General features: G+C 43.5%; 1 protein-coding gene across 1 annotated transcript in view; it reads left to right on the forward strand.

The window, feature by feature from the left end:
- LOC142160175 (transient receptor potential cation channel subfamily V member 6-like) overlaps window positions 1-13,414 on the forward strand; it is a 38,135-nt gene extending 24,721 nt beyond the window's left edge. Inside the window, exons 11-15 of the mRNA XM_075215120.1 lie at window positions 75-240; window positions 1,294-1,360; window positions 1,764-2,032; window positions 11,741-11,847; window positions 12,658-13,414. Of these exons, the coding sequence (XP_075071221.1) occupies window positions 75-240; window positions 1,294-1,360; window positions 1,764-2,032; window positions 11,741-11,847; window positions 12,658-13,114 (1,066 nt within the window). The 3' untranslated portion in view covers window positions 13,115-13,414. The remainder of the gene's footprint in view (window positions 1-74; window positions 241-1,293; window positions 1,361-1,763; window positions 2,033-11,740; window positions 11,848-12,657) is intronic.
- The last annotated feature ends 3,682 nt before the right edge of the window (window positions 13,415-17,096 follow it).

The raw sequence follows: 17,096 nt of genomic DNA on the forward strand, positions 1-17,096 counted from the left end.
ACACAGATCACGCAGTATATAATAACATTACATTTATCACTTACATTTCACTAATGCATTCTGTCTGTCTACAGCATCTCCTTCCCATGTCTCATCCTGGTGACTCTTATTCTACGACTGACGAACACAGACGGAGAGGTGATCCCAATGTCTATATTACTAGTGCTTGGCTGGTGCTACGTCATGTATTTTGCACGAGGGTTTCAGATGCTCGGACCTTTCACAATCATGATCCATAAAGTAAGCCGCTTTAAATAGATAAGTGAAACCAGCTTCTAATCAAGCACAGAATGCATGTTACATTTCCAGGGATTTGTTGCAACTGAAGATACGTGAGGGAATCTTTTTATTTTGCTTTTATTTATGCTTAAAAAGCTTCCTGAGTGAAGAAATATTGTCGAGAATAAACTGAACTGAGCCACTCAGAGCCTTGTATGGCTGAATACATAATAACATGCTTTGTACTCAGCTAGCTAATGTCATCTCCCTCACACAATTTCCCATTACTTAAAGAAAATTGTCAAAGCATTTAAAAAAAAAAAAAAAAAATTTTTAAAAGGATAAGCAGAAAATTCATATTTGAATACAGTACAAAAAGTTAAACAATAATACTTAAAATGACCTTTCCTTGGATCTAGCATTCCCGCCCAACCTAATGGTTTAACTTGTGGAACTCCACTGAAAACTGGATTTTGCATTATGAATCTTGGGTCACAATCCACAAGTTAAGTTATTTGTACGTGCATAGCCTCTATTAAAAATAGAACCGTACCATATAAGTATTTGTATATTTTCTTCCTATTCAATAAACAATGTATGACAAAAGTGTAGTGCGAGTATAAGGCATCTATCTGTAGGCAGAGGACACTGGAGATTGGATCATTCATGCAAGTAACCCACCTGTACAATAATTTAACTGCTGCCACCATGCCCCCTCCCCCCTTCTTAAGATAATCCCCCCCCCATTTTTAATCAGAGGTGTGAAAGGTACCTATTCATTTGTAATGCATTCAGGTTTTGGGGTGTCCCATCTGGCTTGTTGTAGTGACTTTGGAAACTAGGCACAGATGAAAGTTTAATGGCTGACCAATAAGAGAACATAACAATAAACAGAGAGGTGACAGATCCCGTGTAATAGTTGCAAATACAATATGTTGAACATCAAATTGTCCTTGTTTATATTTTACCTGGGCAAAAACTGGTTAGTAGCTCCTCACTTATGGTGGGAGCCTGTGAGCAATAACCACAATAAATATTGTACATGAGAAGATCTTTCATTCTTTCCTCTTCCAGATGATTTTCGGTGACTTGCTGCGGTTTTGCTGGCTAATGGTGGTCGTCATATTTGGATTTGCTACCGGTAAGGAAAGAATTGCGAAGGTCTCGCACAATAATTCTGTAAACATTAATGGTTTACATTCATTGTTGGGAGCTGCTAAAAACCAGATTGAAGTTAATTGGAACTTGGAAAAATAAATTGCTCTTTGACACTGAAATTCCTTTTCGGTTTGTGTCCGTCATTCAATTGTATAATCCCATCCCCCCCCCACCCCATTTTCTAAGCTTTCTCTTTCTTATTAAGCACTAAGGATTAACTGTTTTGCAGAGAGAAGCAACATTGTTGCCACAAAGTAAAATATATTTAATGGAGTCCTGATATCAGTTGGGGATAAGTCTTTAAAAGTAAAATTAAAATGGATTTTTTTCCCTAATGAAACAGCTGATAACCACTGACCTGCCTCTGTGTGTTTTCCTCCTCGCAGCATTTTACATAATATTCCAGACAGAAGACTCCAGCCAGCTGGGACACTTCTATGACTATCCCATGTCCCTCTTCAGCACCTTCGAACTCTTTCTCAATGTTATCAACGCCCCCACAAACTATAATGTTGACCTCCCCTATATTTTCCACATCATTTATTTTTCCTTCACCATCATCGCCAACCTTCTCATGTTAAACCTGTTAATCGCGATGATGGGAGATACCCACTGGAGGGTGGCACAGGACAGGGATGAGCTGTGGAGAGCTCAGGTATGGAACCCAAACTGTACTTTTTTATTTTATTTTTTATTTTTTTATTTTTATTTTTTTTTCAGTGGGTCTTTTAAATACTTTAATGGGTGTAATTTAAGAACCCATAAATGTAAGAATATATAGAGATGGAGTTATTCCACCCATGAGAGGAGGTAAGGACCTTGTCTTAGAAAGTACCATCCTAGTCATGGCAGAGACTGGAGCTGAGCCTCTCCTGGTGTCACGGGCACTAGGAGTCTTTACCCAGGGATCACCAGATGATAGGCTTACCAGAGCAGTATAGGTGGTAATATGGTACTCTGGTAGCAGGGTGATCACGGAACAGGAAATAGCAGATGATGAGATGCTCAGGAAAGTCTATGACTAGCAGCACTGGCAATATGGAGGTAGTAATACACGAGGAACTGTATGGACAAAGGACACGTGAAGGTAGTCAGTGGTCTGCGGTAGCAAGTTGTACCACTGCTATAGTGAGGAGGAATGTCCAACAGAAACGAGGAGGTGATGAGAGTCAGCGGTCTGCGGATAGCAAGTTGTACCGCTGTCTGAGTGAAGGAATGGAATCCAAATGGAGGTATCCGGGGAGTCAGTGGTCTGCGTTAGCAAGTTGTACCACTGCTATGTGAGAGGATACTGGAACAGGTGAAACTGTAAACAGGAGTCAGTGGTCTGACATCAGCAAGTTGTACCACTGAATATATATGTGAGGAGGTGCACGGGGGAAGGCTGCAACACAGGATATACACAGGCACCTTATACACGATCCACAGTAATATGCACAATATGGATATACATATATATAAATGACTGATCAGGTCTGCAATCTAGAAAGTCTCTTGAAGTAGTCCAGCACAATGATAACACAGTCAATGATGGCAATAGACTCAGCGGACAGCAAACTCCAGAGAGAACCAAACACAGTCCAGCAAGATATGCAATACACAGCACAGTCAATGAGAAGTATGCATACCGTGGTTCAGCAGTAGCAGTCAGATGGGATTGCAGCGGTACCTGAGCGGCTGGAGGCCGACTGGATAGGAAGTCCCTGGATAGGAGAAGCAGCGGTCTAGCAGGTGCAGCGCACAGGTGAGTAGACCGACAGGGACACGAATCCACAGGAGTCAGCAACACGTGGAACTGGACTCATAGGAAACCCAGGAGAATGGAGATGATCCAGCAGAGGGTAGTAGAAGAGATACAAATCCAATGCTGACAGGAGGGTAGAGGCCAGTGGAACACGTGAAGGCGTGGAGAGTGGATCAGCAGGAGATGGACGATAGCGCTGACCACAGCGGCAGGACTCAGCGGCACACGGAGGTAACCAGTAGCAACCACAGGAACCAACAGCGATGGGAAACAGGAGTGCAGCGCAGGGCAGGAACTGTAGATCACGAAGTGTAGCAGATGGTAATGAAAAGCGGCAGTCTCGAGGAAGTCACAGCAAAGATGAGATGAGAGTGTAGTGCACGGAGGCAGCGGATAGTAATCAGCTGGCAGTCACGATGTTGAACACAGGCGAGTTGTAAGCAGGAGACTGTAGTGCACAGAGGCAGCGGATAGCAGTCAGCTGGCAGTCACGATGTTGAACACAGGCGAATTGCAAGCAGGAGACTGTAGTGCACAGAGGCAGCGGATAGTAGTCAGCTGGCAGTCACGATGTTGAACACAGGCGAGTTGCAAGCAGGAGACTGTAGTGCACAGAGGCAGCGGATAGAAATCAGCTGGCAGTCACGATGTTGAACACAGGCGAGTTGCAAGCAGGAGACTGTAGTGCACAGAGGCAGCGGATAGAAATCAGCAAACAGACTTGATGAGAAGCAGGTGAGTGAGGTAAAAGCTGGAGTGCACGGAGGCAGCGGATAGCAATGAGCAAACAGTCACATTGATATAAAATAACGTTGAAGTGGTGTAGAAGACGGTAGTGCACGGAGGCAGCGGATAGGAATCGGCAAACAGTCATGATGATAAAGTTGATGGTAGAAGTGGTAAGGAACCACAGTAGTAGAAGTGGTTTGGAAACCACAGGAATCAGCAGCACTGAATACACAAGTAATACAGGAACACCTTCAGAGACTCATGAGGAATGAGACTCCAAGATCAGGCAACGTGGTAGTGACCACAGGTGCTTAATATAGGGAGGTTGCCTGATCTGCCAATTAAGTTAAAGGGGTATACACTGAAGTATAGAAAAGGGCTGCGCATGCGCAGACCCTCAGGATGGTGGACGGCCACGGTTCCTAAATGTCCGGGAAGAGGCACTCACGGTCCGGTGAGTGACAGTACCCCCCCTTTTAAAGGTGGGCACAGAACGCCTGGAACCGGGCTTGTCCGGATTTTTGGAGTAAAACTTCTTCAAAAGGGCAGGAGCATTAAGATCTTCAGCTTTGATCCAAGAGCGCTCCTCAGGACCAAAGCCCTTCCAATGAACGAGGAAGTGGAGGACTCCTCGCGAAATTTTTGCATCTAGTACCTCGGTAATCTCAAAATCCTCCTCCTGATGGACTTGAACTGGCTGCGGAGCTGAGGGAGGAGTTGAAAAACGGTTGATAATAAGAGGTTTGAGCAAAGATACATGGAAGGCATTAGAAATCCGAAGACTCTTAGGAAGAAGGAGTTTCACACATACTGGATTGATAACTTGAATGATCCTATATGGACCAATAAAACGAGGGGCGAATTTCATGGATGGAACCTTCAAACGAATATTTTTTGTGGATAACCAGACACGATCTCCAATTTTTAGTGGTGGAATAGCCCGCCTCTTCTTATCAGCGAAAGATTTATATTTGACAGATGTCTTCTTCAAACAGGTTCTAACCTGAGACCAGATATTTTTAAAGGTCTGACAAACAGTCTCCACCGCAGGAACTTGGGTGGGCGGGAGGGCAGGAAATTCCGGAAAAGACGGATGGTGACCGTAGACCACAAAGAATGGAGTTTTGGATGATGACTCATGGTACATGTTGTTATGGGCGAACTCAGCCCAAGGGAGTAACTCTACCCAGTTGTCTTGATTGGCTGATGAAAATATCCTTATAAAAGTCTCAAGATCTTGATTGACACGTTCGGTTTGTCCATTGGATTGTGGATGGTAAGAAGATGAGAGTGCTAATCGTATGCCCAAGGTTTTACAAAGGGCTCGCCAGAATCTGGACACGAATTGTACTCCTCTATCAGACACAATCTCAGATGGACATCCATGGATACGGAAGATCTCTTTAATGAAATGTTCAGCCAGGATAGACGAGGAAGGCAAACCAGACAGAGGGATGAAATGAGCCATCTTCGAAAATCTGTCCACTACGACCCAAATAGTGTTATGGTTCTTACTAGGTGGTAAGTCAGTAACGAAATCCATACTAATATGGGTCCATGGTTTGGACGGAATGGGTAGTGGTCGCAGCAACCCTGCTGGGGTTCTGCGGGAGGATTTGAATTGCGAACATAATTCACAGGAAGCAATGAACTCTTTGACGTCTCTCCTCATTGAAGGCCACCAGTAACTTCGAGAGAGGATCTCAAAAGTCTTGTGTTCACCGGCGTGTCCAGAAAAACGAGAGGCATGGAACCACGAAAGGATTTTCCTCCTTAGAGTAGGAGGCACGAGGGTCTTCCCAAATGGTAGCGTTTTGGTGGATGAAGCAGCCAGTGAGATACATTTGGGGTCTAGAATGGTATGGTTGGAAACCTCTTCTATATCAGAGGACGTAGCAAAGGCTCTAGATAAGGCATCAGCTTTTTTGTTCTTGGCAGCTGGTTTGAAGGTAATTATTAATTCAAAACGGGAAAAGAAAAGAGACCATCTTGCTTGACGAGGGTTCAAGCATTGGGCAGACTGGAGATATGACAAGTTCTTATGATCCGTGAAGATCGTCACCGGATGGCGAGCTCCCTCCAACAAGTATCTCCATTCCTCTAATGCGGCTTTGATAGCCAGTAATTCCTTGTCTCCGATGGTATAATTCTTCTCTGCGGGTAGGAGACCCCGAGAATAGAAGGCACAAGGGTGGAATTTTTGCTGTTCCGAGCGTTGGGAGAGAATAGCTCCTAAGCCCACATTAGAGGCATCTACTTCTAGGAAAAAAGGGAGTGTCACATCAGGCTGACGAAGGATTGGAGCCGAAGAGAAGGACTCTTTTAATGTTTGAAAGGCTTGAATAGCCTCAGTAGACCATTGCTTAGGATTAGCCCCTTTACGAGTCAGGGCCACAATAGGAGATGCAATGGAAGAAAAGTCTTGAATGAAGCGTCTATAGTAATTGGCAAAACCTAAAAAACGCTGGATGGCACGAAGAGTAGTTGGCTGGGGCCAATGTAGTACAGCATTTACTTTGTCAGGATCCATCTTCAGACCAACTCCGGAAACAATATACCCCAAGAATGGAATCTGGGGTAATTCGAATGAACATTTTTCTAATTTACAGAACAATGAATTTTTCCGTAGCCTGGAGAGGACTTCTGCCACATGTTGGTGGTGAGAAGGCAGGTCCTGTGAAAAAATCAATATGTCGTCCAGGTAGACGACGACACATACATATAATAAGTCCCGAAAAATCTCATTGATGAAGCCCTGAAAAACAGCGGGGGCATTACATAGCCCGAAAGGCATTACCAGATATTCGTAATGCCCGTCTCTGGTGTTAAACGCCGTCTTCCATTCGTCACCGGAACGGATTCTGATTAAATTGTAAGCACCACGAAGATCCAACTTAGTAAAAATACGGGCTCCCTTAATGCGGTCAAATAGCTCAGTGATCAACGGAATGGGATACCGGTTCTTGATAGTAATGGCATTGAGTCCACGAAAATCTATACAAGGGCGTAATGATCCATCCTTCTTTTTGACAAAGAAGAACCCAGCTCCAGCGGGCGAGGTGGAAGGTCGAATGAACCCACGCTGGAGGTTCTCCCGTATATATTCAGATGTAGCTTGAGTTTCAGGTAACGAGAGTGGATAGACCCGGCCTCTGGGAGGAGTCTTGCCAGGAAGAAGATCAATCGGACAATCCCAAGAACGATGAGGAGGAAGACGTTCAGACTGAGCTTTATCAAAAACATCGGTAAATGAAGCATATTGAGGAGGGAGTCCCAGTGAAATAGCTGAAATGGAAGCTTGCTGTACCTTGAGAGGAATGACTTGGGAAAGGCAATGATGGTGACATTCAGGCCCCCAAGACGTGACTTGAGGGGTGCGCCAGTCAATCTGGGGAGAGTGACACTGAAGCCATGGAAGGCCTAGGACAATCGGACTTGTCGTAACAGGAAGAATTAAAAACGATATCTCTTCATGATGCAGAGCACCAATCTGAAGGGTTACTGGAGACGTACTCTGGGTGATGAGACCGTTGATGAGACGTGATCCATCGATAGCCGTCACAGTAATGGGAGTTTTTAAGGTAATCATTGGTAGAGACCATTGATTAACTAACGATTTGGAAATAAAATTTCCTGCTGCTCCGGAATCAATCAATGCCTGTGACTCAAAGGTCTTGGTAGCAAAGGAAATAGTCACATCAAAAGCGCAGACTTTAGATTTCATAGACGATGGAGAGGACTCCAGGGACCCTAACTTCACCTCTCCAGAACTAGTTAGGGCCTGGCATTTCCCGATCTCTTAGGGCAGGAGCTGAGGACATGAGTGGAATCAGCACAATAGATACAGAGTCTATTCTTGACTCTTCGTTTCCTCTCCTCAGAAGATAACTTGGAACGTCCAATCTCCATGGGAATCACAGCGGGTGACACTGGACGAAATTGAGGGTTAGAGCGAAAAGGTGCTTTAGCAGAAGTCGTTTTCTCAGCCTCTCTTTCACGAAATCTCATATCAACACGATGGCAAAGAGAGATCAAATCTTCAAGTGACGAAGGAAGCTCTTGGGTAGTCAGTGCATCTTTAATTTTATCGGAAAGCCCCTGCCAGAAGGCGGCAACTAGGGCTTCAGTGTTCCACTGAAGTTCAGAGGCTAAGATCCTAAATTGAATGACGTACTGGCCTACAGTATGAGATCCTTGTCGCAGACGGAGGATGCTGGAAGCAGCGGAGGTCACACGACCTGGTTCATCGAACACACTTCGGAATGTGGAAATGAATTTGGCACTATCTTGTAGAATTGGATCGTTTCTTTCCCACAGGGGGGAGGCCCAAGCCAGGGCTTGACCCGAAAACAATGAGATAAGATAGGCCACTCTGGAACGATGGGTAGAAAAATTTTGAGGTTGGAGTTCGAAATGGACTGAACATTGGTTAAGGAAACCTCTACAAGTTTTGGGGTCCCCGTCATATTTTGACGGAGTAGGCAGGTGAAGCGTAGGAGCTGTAGACACCTGGGATGGCAATGGGGAAACGGAGGAAAGCACAGGAGCTTCAATATTAGCTGTAACAGTCTGTCCAGATGTTCCTTGGGAGGTTAATGATTGGTAACATTGAAGTAACAGCTGTTGGCGAGCATCCTGTTGCTCCACACGGCTGACCAGATGCTGCAGCATCTCTTTAGCAGTAGGTTCCGTATCTGGGTCTGTCATGGCCTGATCTTACTGTCACGGGCACTAGGAGTCTTTACCCAGGGATCACCAGATGATAGGCTTACCAGAGCAGTATAGGTGGTAATATGGTACTCTGGTAGCAGGGTGATCACGGAACAGGAAATAGCAGATGATGAGATGCTCAGGAAAGTCTATGACTAGCAGCACTGGCAATATGGAGGTAGTAATACACGAGGAACTGTATGGACAAAGGACACGTGAAGGTAGTCAGTGGTCTGCGGTAGCAAGTTGTACCACTGCTATAGTGAGGAGGAATGTCCAACAGAAACGAGGAGGTGATGAGAGTCAGCGGTCTGCGGATAGCAAGTTGTACCGCTGTCTGAGTGAAGGAATGGAATCCAAATGGAGGTATCCGGGGAGTCAGTGGTCTGCGTTAGCAAGTTGTACCACTGCTATGTGAGAGGATACTGGAACAGGTGAAACTGTAAACAGGAGTCAGTGGTCTGACATCAGCAAGTTGTACCACTGAATATATATGTGAGGAGGTGCACGGGGGAAGGCTGCAACACAGGATATACACAGGCACCTTATACACGATCCACAGTAATATGCACAATATGGATATACATATATATAAATGACTGATCAGGTCTGCAATCTAGAAAGTCTCTTGAAGTAGTCCAGCACAATGATAACACAGTCAATGATGGCAATAGACTCAGCGGACAGCAAACTCCAGAGAGAACCAAACACAGTCCAGCAAGATATGCAATACACAGCACAGTCAATGAGAAGTATGCATACCGTGGTTCAGCAGTAGCAGTCAGATGGGATTGCAGCGGTACCTGAGCGGCTGGAGGCCGACTGGATAGGAAGTCCCTGGATAGGAGAAGCAGCGGTCTAGCAGGTGCAGCGCACAGGTGAGTAGACCGACAGGGACACGAATCCACAGGAGTCAGCAACACGTGGAACTGGACTCATAGGAAACCCAGGAGAATGGAGATGATCCAGCAGAGGGTAGTAGAAGAGATACAAATCCAATGCTGACAGGAGGGTAGAGGCCAGTGGAACACGTGAAGGCGTGGAGAGTGGATCAGCAGGAGATGGACGATAGCGCTGACCACAGCGGCAGGACTCAGCGGCACACGGAGGTAACCAGTAGCAACCACAGGAACCAACAGCGATGGGAAACAGGAGTGCAGCGCAGGGCAGGAACTGTAGATCACGAAGTGTAGCAGATGGTAATGAAAAGCGGCAGTCTCGAGGAAGTCACAGCAAAGATGAGATGAGAGTGTAGTGCACGGAGGCAGCGGATAGTAATCAGCTGGCAGTCACGATGTTGAACACAGGCGAGTTGTAAGCAGGAGACTGTAGTGCACAGAGGCAGCGGATAGCAGTCAGCTGGCAGTCACGATGTTGAACACAGGCGAATTGCAAGCAGGAGACTGTAGTGCACAGAGGCAGCGGATAGTAGTCAGCTGGCAGTCACGATGTTGAACACAGGCGAGTTGCAAGCAGGAGACTGTAGTGCACAGAGGCAGCGGATAGAAATCAGCTGGCAGTCACGATGTTGAACACAGGCGAGTTGCAAGCAGGAGACTGTAGTGCACAGAGGCAGCGGATAGAAATCAGCAAACAGACTTGATGAGAAGCAGGTGAGTGAGGTAAAAGCTGGAGTGCACGGAGGCAGCGGATAGCAATGAGCAAACAGTCACATTGATATAAAATAACGTTGAAGTGGTGTAGAAGACGGTAGTGCACGGAGGCAGCGGATAGGAATCAGCAAACAGTCATGATGATAAAGTTGATGGTAGAAGTGGTATGGAACCACAGTAGTAGAAGTGGTTTGGAAACCACAGGAATCAGCAGCACTGAATACACAAGTAATACAGGAACACCTTCAGAGACTCATGAGGAATGAGACTCCAAGATCAGGCAACGTGGTAGTGACCACAGGTGCTTAATATAGGGAGGTTGCCTGATCTGCCAATTAAGTTAAAGGGGTATACACTGAAGTATAGAAAAGGGCTGCGCATGCGCAGACCCTCAGGATGGTGGACGGCCACGGTTCCTAAATGTCCGGGAAGAGGCACTCACGGTCCGGTGAGTGACACCTGGTCACCAACGTGCACCTCTACATCTCCCCCCATCACTCAGCAATAGCTACTCACTGCAGTAGGAAGAGTGGTGACTGACTGAGTGAGAGGAGTAGAATCAGGAGAGGTACAGAAAGTATTCATCCCCTTATTCCTCTAAAGTGTCACACTCGGTGCTCCCTCTTGCATTGGGTGTCATGTTTGGATTGATGGGCAAAGGTGTTTCCCTGGCTGTCTCTTAAATAATTTCCCTACATCTTCCCATTACATAGTCTATGAAATTATCTTTTATTGGTCAGAAACAGTCAGCAGCACTGTACAATAGTATACAATAAATATAGCAACTATCCATAACACATAACATGAAACACAAATTAATAAGACCAAACATCTACTCCTCTGAAAGACAGTTTTGTCCTCTAGTCCACAGGGACATGGCATGATAGTACTCTGGCCCAGACTCCTAGGCACCCTCTCCCCAGGGAACCAATGGTCATCAGTTAGTAGGAAGGAGGACACTCCAGAGTTAGCCGGTCATATTTCCATCAATCTACCACCCTAGTACGCTCCCCATTAGCTTCTTGACTGTGGGAATAATCTATATTTGTTTTTGGGGGTCTGTGACTGTGTCTTGTGTGGTAACTAGGAACCGTTCTTCCGTCACACAACTGCACTTTACATCTAGTCAACTACTTTGCCTGTTTTGCCATTTGTCGAATAAACCACTGTTTGGCTGCAACGATTCGCCAAGGTGATTTTTGAACTAACCCACCCAGATGCTTCTTTCTGGTTTTCTGACCTTTTCACTTAACTGGTTTGCAGAGAAGACGTATCATACCTTTTTATTTTAATTACATTTCCCCATGTTTACACTAACAAGTGAGTTATAAAACTGCCCATTTAGACTTTGTTCTATGTACTTTTATTATTTTCCAATTTCATTGTAGATCTTTTTGACTCCCCTTTTTCTTTTTCTTTGTCTTGTTATTAAAAAAAAAACAAAAAAAAAATCATCAAAGAAACTGCAGCATTTTAATGACTCGAGTGGCCATGTTTCATTATATAACGGCTCCATTATATGTATTACAGTGATAGACATGTTTATAAACTACCTCTGCTTCTTTAGGTTGCTGCTACCACAGTTATGTTAGAGCGCAAACTCCCACGATGCCTCTGGCCTCGATCAGGTGTCTGTGGCATAGAATATGGCTTGGGAGACCACTGGTACCTTCGGTGAGTTCAACTGTATTATTTAACCGTTTACTATTTAGAAGAAGAAAAACGTCAATGCCCCCATCCTTTGCACAACAATAAGGCAGTGATTGTACGAGCCTAACTATGACACATGAAAATGCAGGACTAGGAAATAGTGACTTATCTAATACACAGTTATAATTTATATGTGCAATAATTGTGTATATAAATTTGTTTACTTATTGGCAGAAGTGTACTCTGTGCTTTACTTAGGAATTACAATTAATAAGGAGCTTAAAAGTGTTTATGTTCTTTATTGGAATAACCTGTTTTATTCAAATATATAACGATCTGTGGGAAAAGGTGTATTTGCTTCCCTAAATCAAGCAGCCATGATTGGTCCTTGGTAGTTTCTTCTGATTCCACCCAACCACCTCCCCTCTATCCATTTTACTTTCTTATCAGGCATTTTTTTAGAGGTGGGGTGTATAAAAAAAGATTTTATGTTGGAAGATGACACAAATAATGGTGGTGTTTCTAATGGGCTATTTAACTTCTGTTTGTAGTGGAAAAAAAAATGCTCTTCTGTACAAATGTTTATATACATGAATTTTAAGTCCATTAGATAAATCATATAAGAAATTTTTAGAATACGCCTTTAGTTTAAAGGAAAGGAAATGTGCATATAGGAGGACTATCTGTTATGAAATATAAAGACTTATTCGTTATAAAAAACTTATTAGTTAAGTTTTAAAGGTGGCGATTAGGTGGTACAGAGCTAAATGGACAAATGGAGTAAATTATATATTTTATTAAATGAACATTACATAATATCTGGTTGTATTACAGTGTGGTTGTAAGAAAGGACCCCAGTCAGCAGAAGATCCGTCGTTACGTTGAGGCATTCCAAGGACCTGAAGGGGACCACCTGGATAAAGATACTCAGATTATCTTAAAGTCAGACAGAACTTTTCCTTCAACCATAAAACCCAGTCTTCCCACTTTGACTGTCACAGAGGTGGACACACATGAGCCACCAAGGACTCCCCAAACACAACATAGACCTTTAAATGAGGATACAACCTTCACACGAAGTGCCTCAGACATGGTGCACCTTGAGCTACCACAAGTATATGTAGAACCACAAAGGACAGGACAGACATCTTCTGGGAATGAGGCATCAACTGTAAGGAAAGTCAGCAGTCGTGGCTGGCAGATACTGAGATCTGTTTCTATAGAACAGCTACACCGTAAAGTGTTACAAGACCCCAACCATGATGAAGAGGAAGAAATACACCATGTTTAATGTTTTTATGGTGTAATAATGAGACACTTGGTATATAACAAAGCAACAATCATTTCCTGGGACCTATATGCCAACAAGAAAAGAAAATATAAAAAAAAGTCCTAATATTTAACTCAATGAGTTGATCTAGGTTTTATTCCAGAGCCATGTTGACTTTCTACTTTTTAGCTTTCTACTGAGACTGTAACTATATGTGAGGAGTGGACATTTTGGTGGATATACCAAGAATTATGGGACTGGTAATTGCACTTGAAGATACAGTGTTATATGTTGTTTTCTGCTATAACTGCCATGAGTTCTACGGAGCTCAAATGTAATTAAAAAATTGTTTTATCATAGATATTGTACATCTGTATAGTATGACTTTCAAAATGCATATGTAGACCATCAACGTATTGGGCAACCATATTTGCATGGCTCGCTGCTTATCCTGCGGGGTTTTCTGGAATTGAGCCACTTTATATATAACAAATACCTCCATGCAACTGTAACTTTTGAAAGTTAAAGCCATCAACTGTGAAAAGCTGTTCATAAGGCACCAAGTATTCTTTTTACTCTTCCAATCAACATATCCAGGTACCGTGGGTAACACTTTCTGTGGGCTAAAGGATTTGTCCACTTTTAAACGAATGCCTTCCTAGAAATATGTTGGGTTCCAACATACAAATATTACATTGTATCTAAACATTAGTTTAGAAAATACAGCAATGCCTAACCTGTTGGGTGATTTTGGTTGTTCTAGGTAACAGACTTTGCTCTGCAGCCTTGGGACTGTCTGGTCTAACCCTTCCTATAAGAAACTCCATTTAGTGTTACCTTTTCTGCAGTTATTAGCTATGTGCATGATTCAAATACTAGCTGATACAACCAGGCTACAGACAGCTCATTGATGATATCACATAGAAGTGACGGATAGTATTTAGTGCTGCTATTCGATACAGACATAAAATTGCTAATGGAAGTTAGAGTTTAATGCACCAATTATGATCAGGGCTGACCTTTGCTAATGCGGGTCCTCTGCGATATTCACTGGGTGGCACTTCCATCCAATTGGAGGGGATATGACTGTTAGTACTGCCTTTGTCCCCTCTCACCCAGGCCCCCATGGATCTCTCTATATACTTTCCTACCATGTTTTTTTCCATGTCATTCATAATAGATGAATCCTAGTCTCTCCCTCTCCACTCTCTTCTCTCTCTCCCCTATGGTTCTCTCAGCGTCTTGTCCTTCTTCCCCTCTCTCTCCTCTTCTTTCTACTCTGCACCCAAAAAACCCAGCTCTGGCTGTGATGACACCCCCCCCCCCTCCCCACTTGTACTGCATTTGTTGCAGAAATATTAGCTTTATTATAAATATTGTTTAAAATGAAGTTGCTCCTTAAGAATAAAAATATATATGACAAATGCGTGATCCGAAATATTGTTAATGTAGTAACATAATCCATTTCTATGTCACAAACATTCAGATTTGAGAGAGAGGGAGAGACAAACTCTGACTCGCTCTTCCTGCTTGTATTATTATTTATCAAAAATCTCAACTGAACATAAACAGGCCATCAGCTTACCAAGGGATCGGTAAAAGAGCCAAGCAAGCTCAGTCTGATTTACAAGATACAAACATCTCCAACTCAAGTTTTTTAAGCAGCCCAGGTAGAATGGTTAACAATCGCCCTCTCGCTACTCTCCTCGCTGGAGCTTGAGGGGCTGCTTCATGTGGAGCCAGGGCCTCGGTGAAACAGCAAAGAAGCAGACCGATCCAGAGGAGGTGGCCAGATAAAGTAGGAAGTGGATTGAGTGAGGGGTGGTGTGAGGGAATGATGGGGGAGCATTAAGTGTTGCTTTCCCTCACAGGGAGTGAGGCTGGCTCCCGACATGTGCAGAGAAAGACCAGGAGGTGGACAAAGGAGTCCGCCTCCTACAGCATTCCAGTGTCTTCATAGCAGGTGTGCGTATTAATATTTTGTAGGTGCAGTTAACGTGAAGGCTAGTTTTCTAATGTTGGGGCTTATTAAGGAACATAGGCCTATTTATGAAATGTGAGTGCTATTAATTTAATGGCAGAGCTGGTTGGGGGTAGGGAGGCCTAGAGTCGTCACTCATTGCTCGGTTTCTCAGGAAGTGAATACTACAGGTCTCTTTTTCCAAAGGGGGACCAAACATGCCAGGATCCAGCCAAGCTGCAACTGAGTTTGAATGTTTTGGTTCTAATGGATATGACCTAACTTTTGGGGGACTTTCTTGCGCAGTCAGGACTTGTCCCACCAGTTGGGAGGTATGTCCTTCATCATTATGCTTCTGAAGATGCAGGAGCCATGTGCATCTAACAATGAGGCTCTTTAATAAATTGTATATAAATAGATTTTTAATTCCAATGAGGTAAACATTATGGACTGACACAAATTAAAAATGAATGTCGTGGAACTCTGGCTGAGAGCCTTTATTTATAGAACAAAGCAATCTACAAACCATACATATTTTATATGCTTTTACAATGTATTTCATATTATAGTATGTTACAGTAACATGACATACACAATTGGCCGCATGGTGGCTTAGTGGTTAGCACTTCTGCCTCACAGCACTGGGGTCATGAGTTCAATTCCCGACCATGGCCTTATGTGTGAGGCGTTTGTATGTTCTCCCCGTGTTTTCGTGGGTTTCCTCCGGGTGCTCCAGTTTCCTCCCACACTCCAAAAATGGTGGATGATGATGATGAATGGCCGTGGATATGTTTCACGGTCAAACCTATGTTAAAGTTCACACCATTTTTTTTTTATAGTTATCCAATATATTTATGACAAAAACTATCAATTCGCTACCCTTATGTTAAAAATGCCATTATGAATGAAAAAAAGAGCATGGAATGTTATGGTAATCCTGTGCTCCTCTTTCCATAAGGATTACCATGATACTTTTATATAATGTTAGGAACCACTGCCATTAGAGACGATTCATGACTCCGTTCCTGGAGCCAAATTTGCATCTGAAGGTGAAGCAAAATGTATATTCCGGTAGAATGTTGGCTCTCATGCGTTTTGGATCAATATCTTCTGTAGATAGCCCTGCCTCTGTTCTCAACTGCCATTTAAGAAGAGAGAGCATGTGGGTAGGACATTTGCTCTAATTCTGTGCTTATAGAGGGTTGGGCAGGGTAACAGAAGTAATGTATATTGCAAAGCTGTGATTTTAGTGCACACATTTGAAGAGTTTATATAGAGATCAGTCTGCTGTAATTGTATGCTGATCAATTGGTGTAAGAGAGTGAGCAGTAGACAAGCAGGGACTACTGATTGTAATAGAATATTATAGAGTATATAGTATAGACTGTGAGCATCACACTCCAAAATACAATTATTTTTCTTCCTTTTAAAATCCCAAGTATTTCAATCTGAAAACAATTGTGTGAGGGGCAACATCATTGCCATTTTGAACTTGTTAGTGGACAAAAAACAGGGTGCTGTGAAAAACCTGGCACTGTGTGCTAGATCTACTATGCTGAAGGGATAAGGGTGATGATGATGATGATGATGATGAAAGTGATTGACCTAGCCAGTGGACTATCACGGTCACGTAGTCTTTCATTTGAACAGTACCACTTGTCTACATTACTACTCATCTTCACATTTTCAATTGGTTGAGAGATTTGGGAAGGAGGCTGCCCTATAATTATAGTGTCAGAATCTGAAATTTCAGACTCGCATATAGCACTCATGGACACCCTTAAACTGTGCTCGGAATTCTGTGAATGCCCAATTTGTTCTTCAGCCTCAGTGTTCTTTTCATGTACTGATGTGACTTAGAGCAAGAAGGTGGTGCCTGAGTAGTTACAGAAGATGCATGACCATGTTGGGAACTCTGTTTTCAATGGGCATTCTAATACGTGTAACAGGACCACTGGTAGCAAAAAGTGGGTATGATCTGAGCTTTTGTTTGCCACTGTATGGAATTTTATCTATTTTCATTTTATTAAACAAATCAATACA

Source organism: Mixophyes fleayi, chromosome 6 (genome assembly GCF_038048845.1).
Source record: "Mixophyes fleayi isolate aMixFle1 chromosome 6, aMixFle1.hap1, whole genome shotgun sequence".
NCBI lineage: Eukaryota > Metazoa > Chordata > Amphibia > Anura > Limnodynastidae > Mixophyes > Mixophyes fleayi.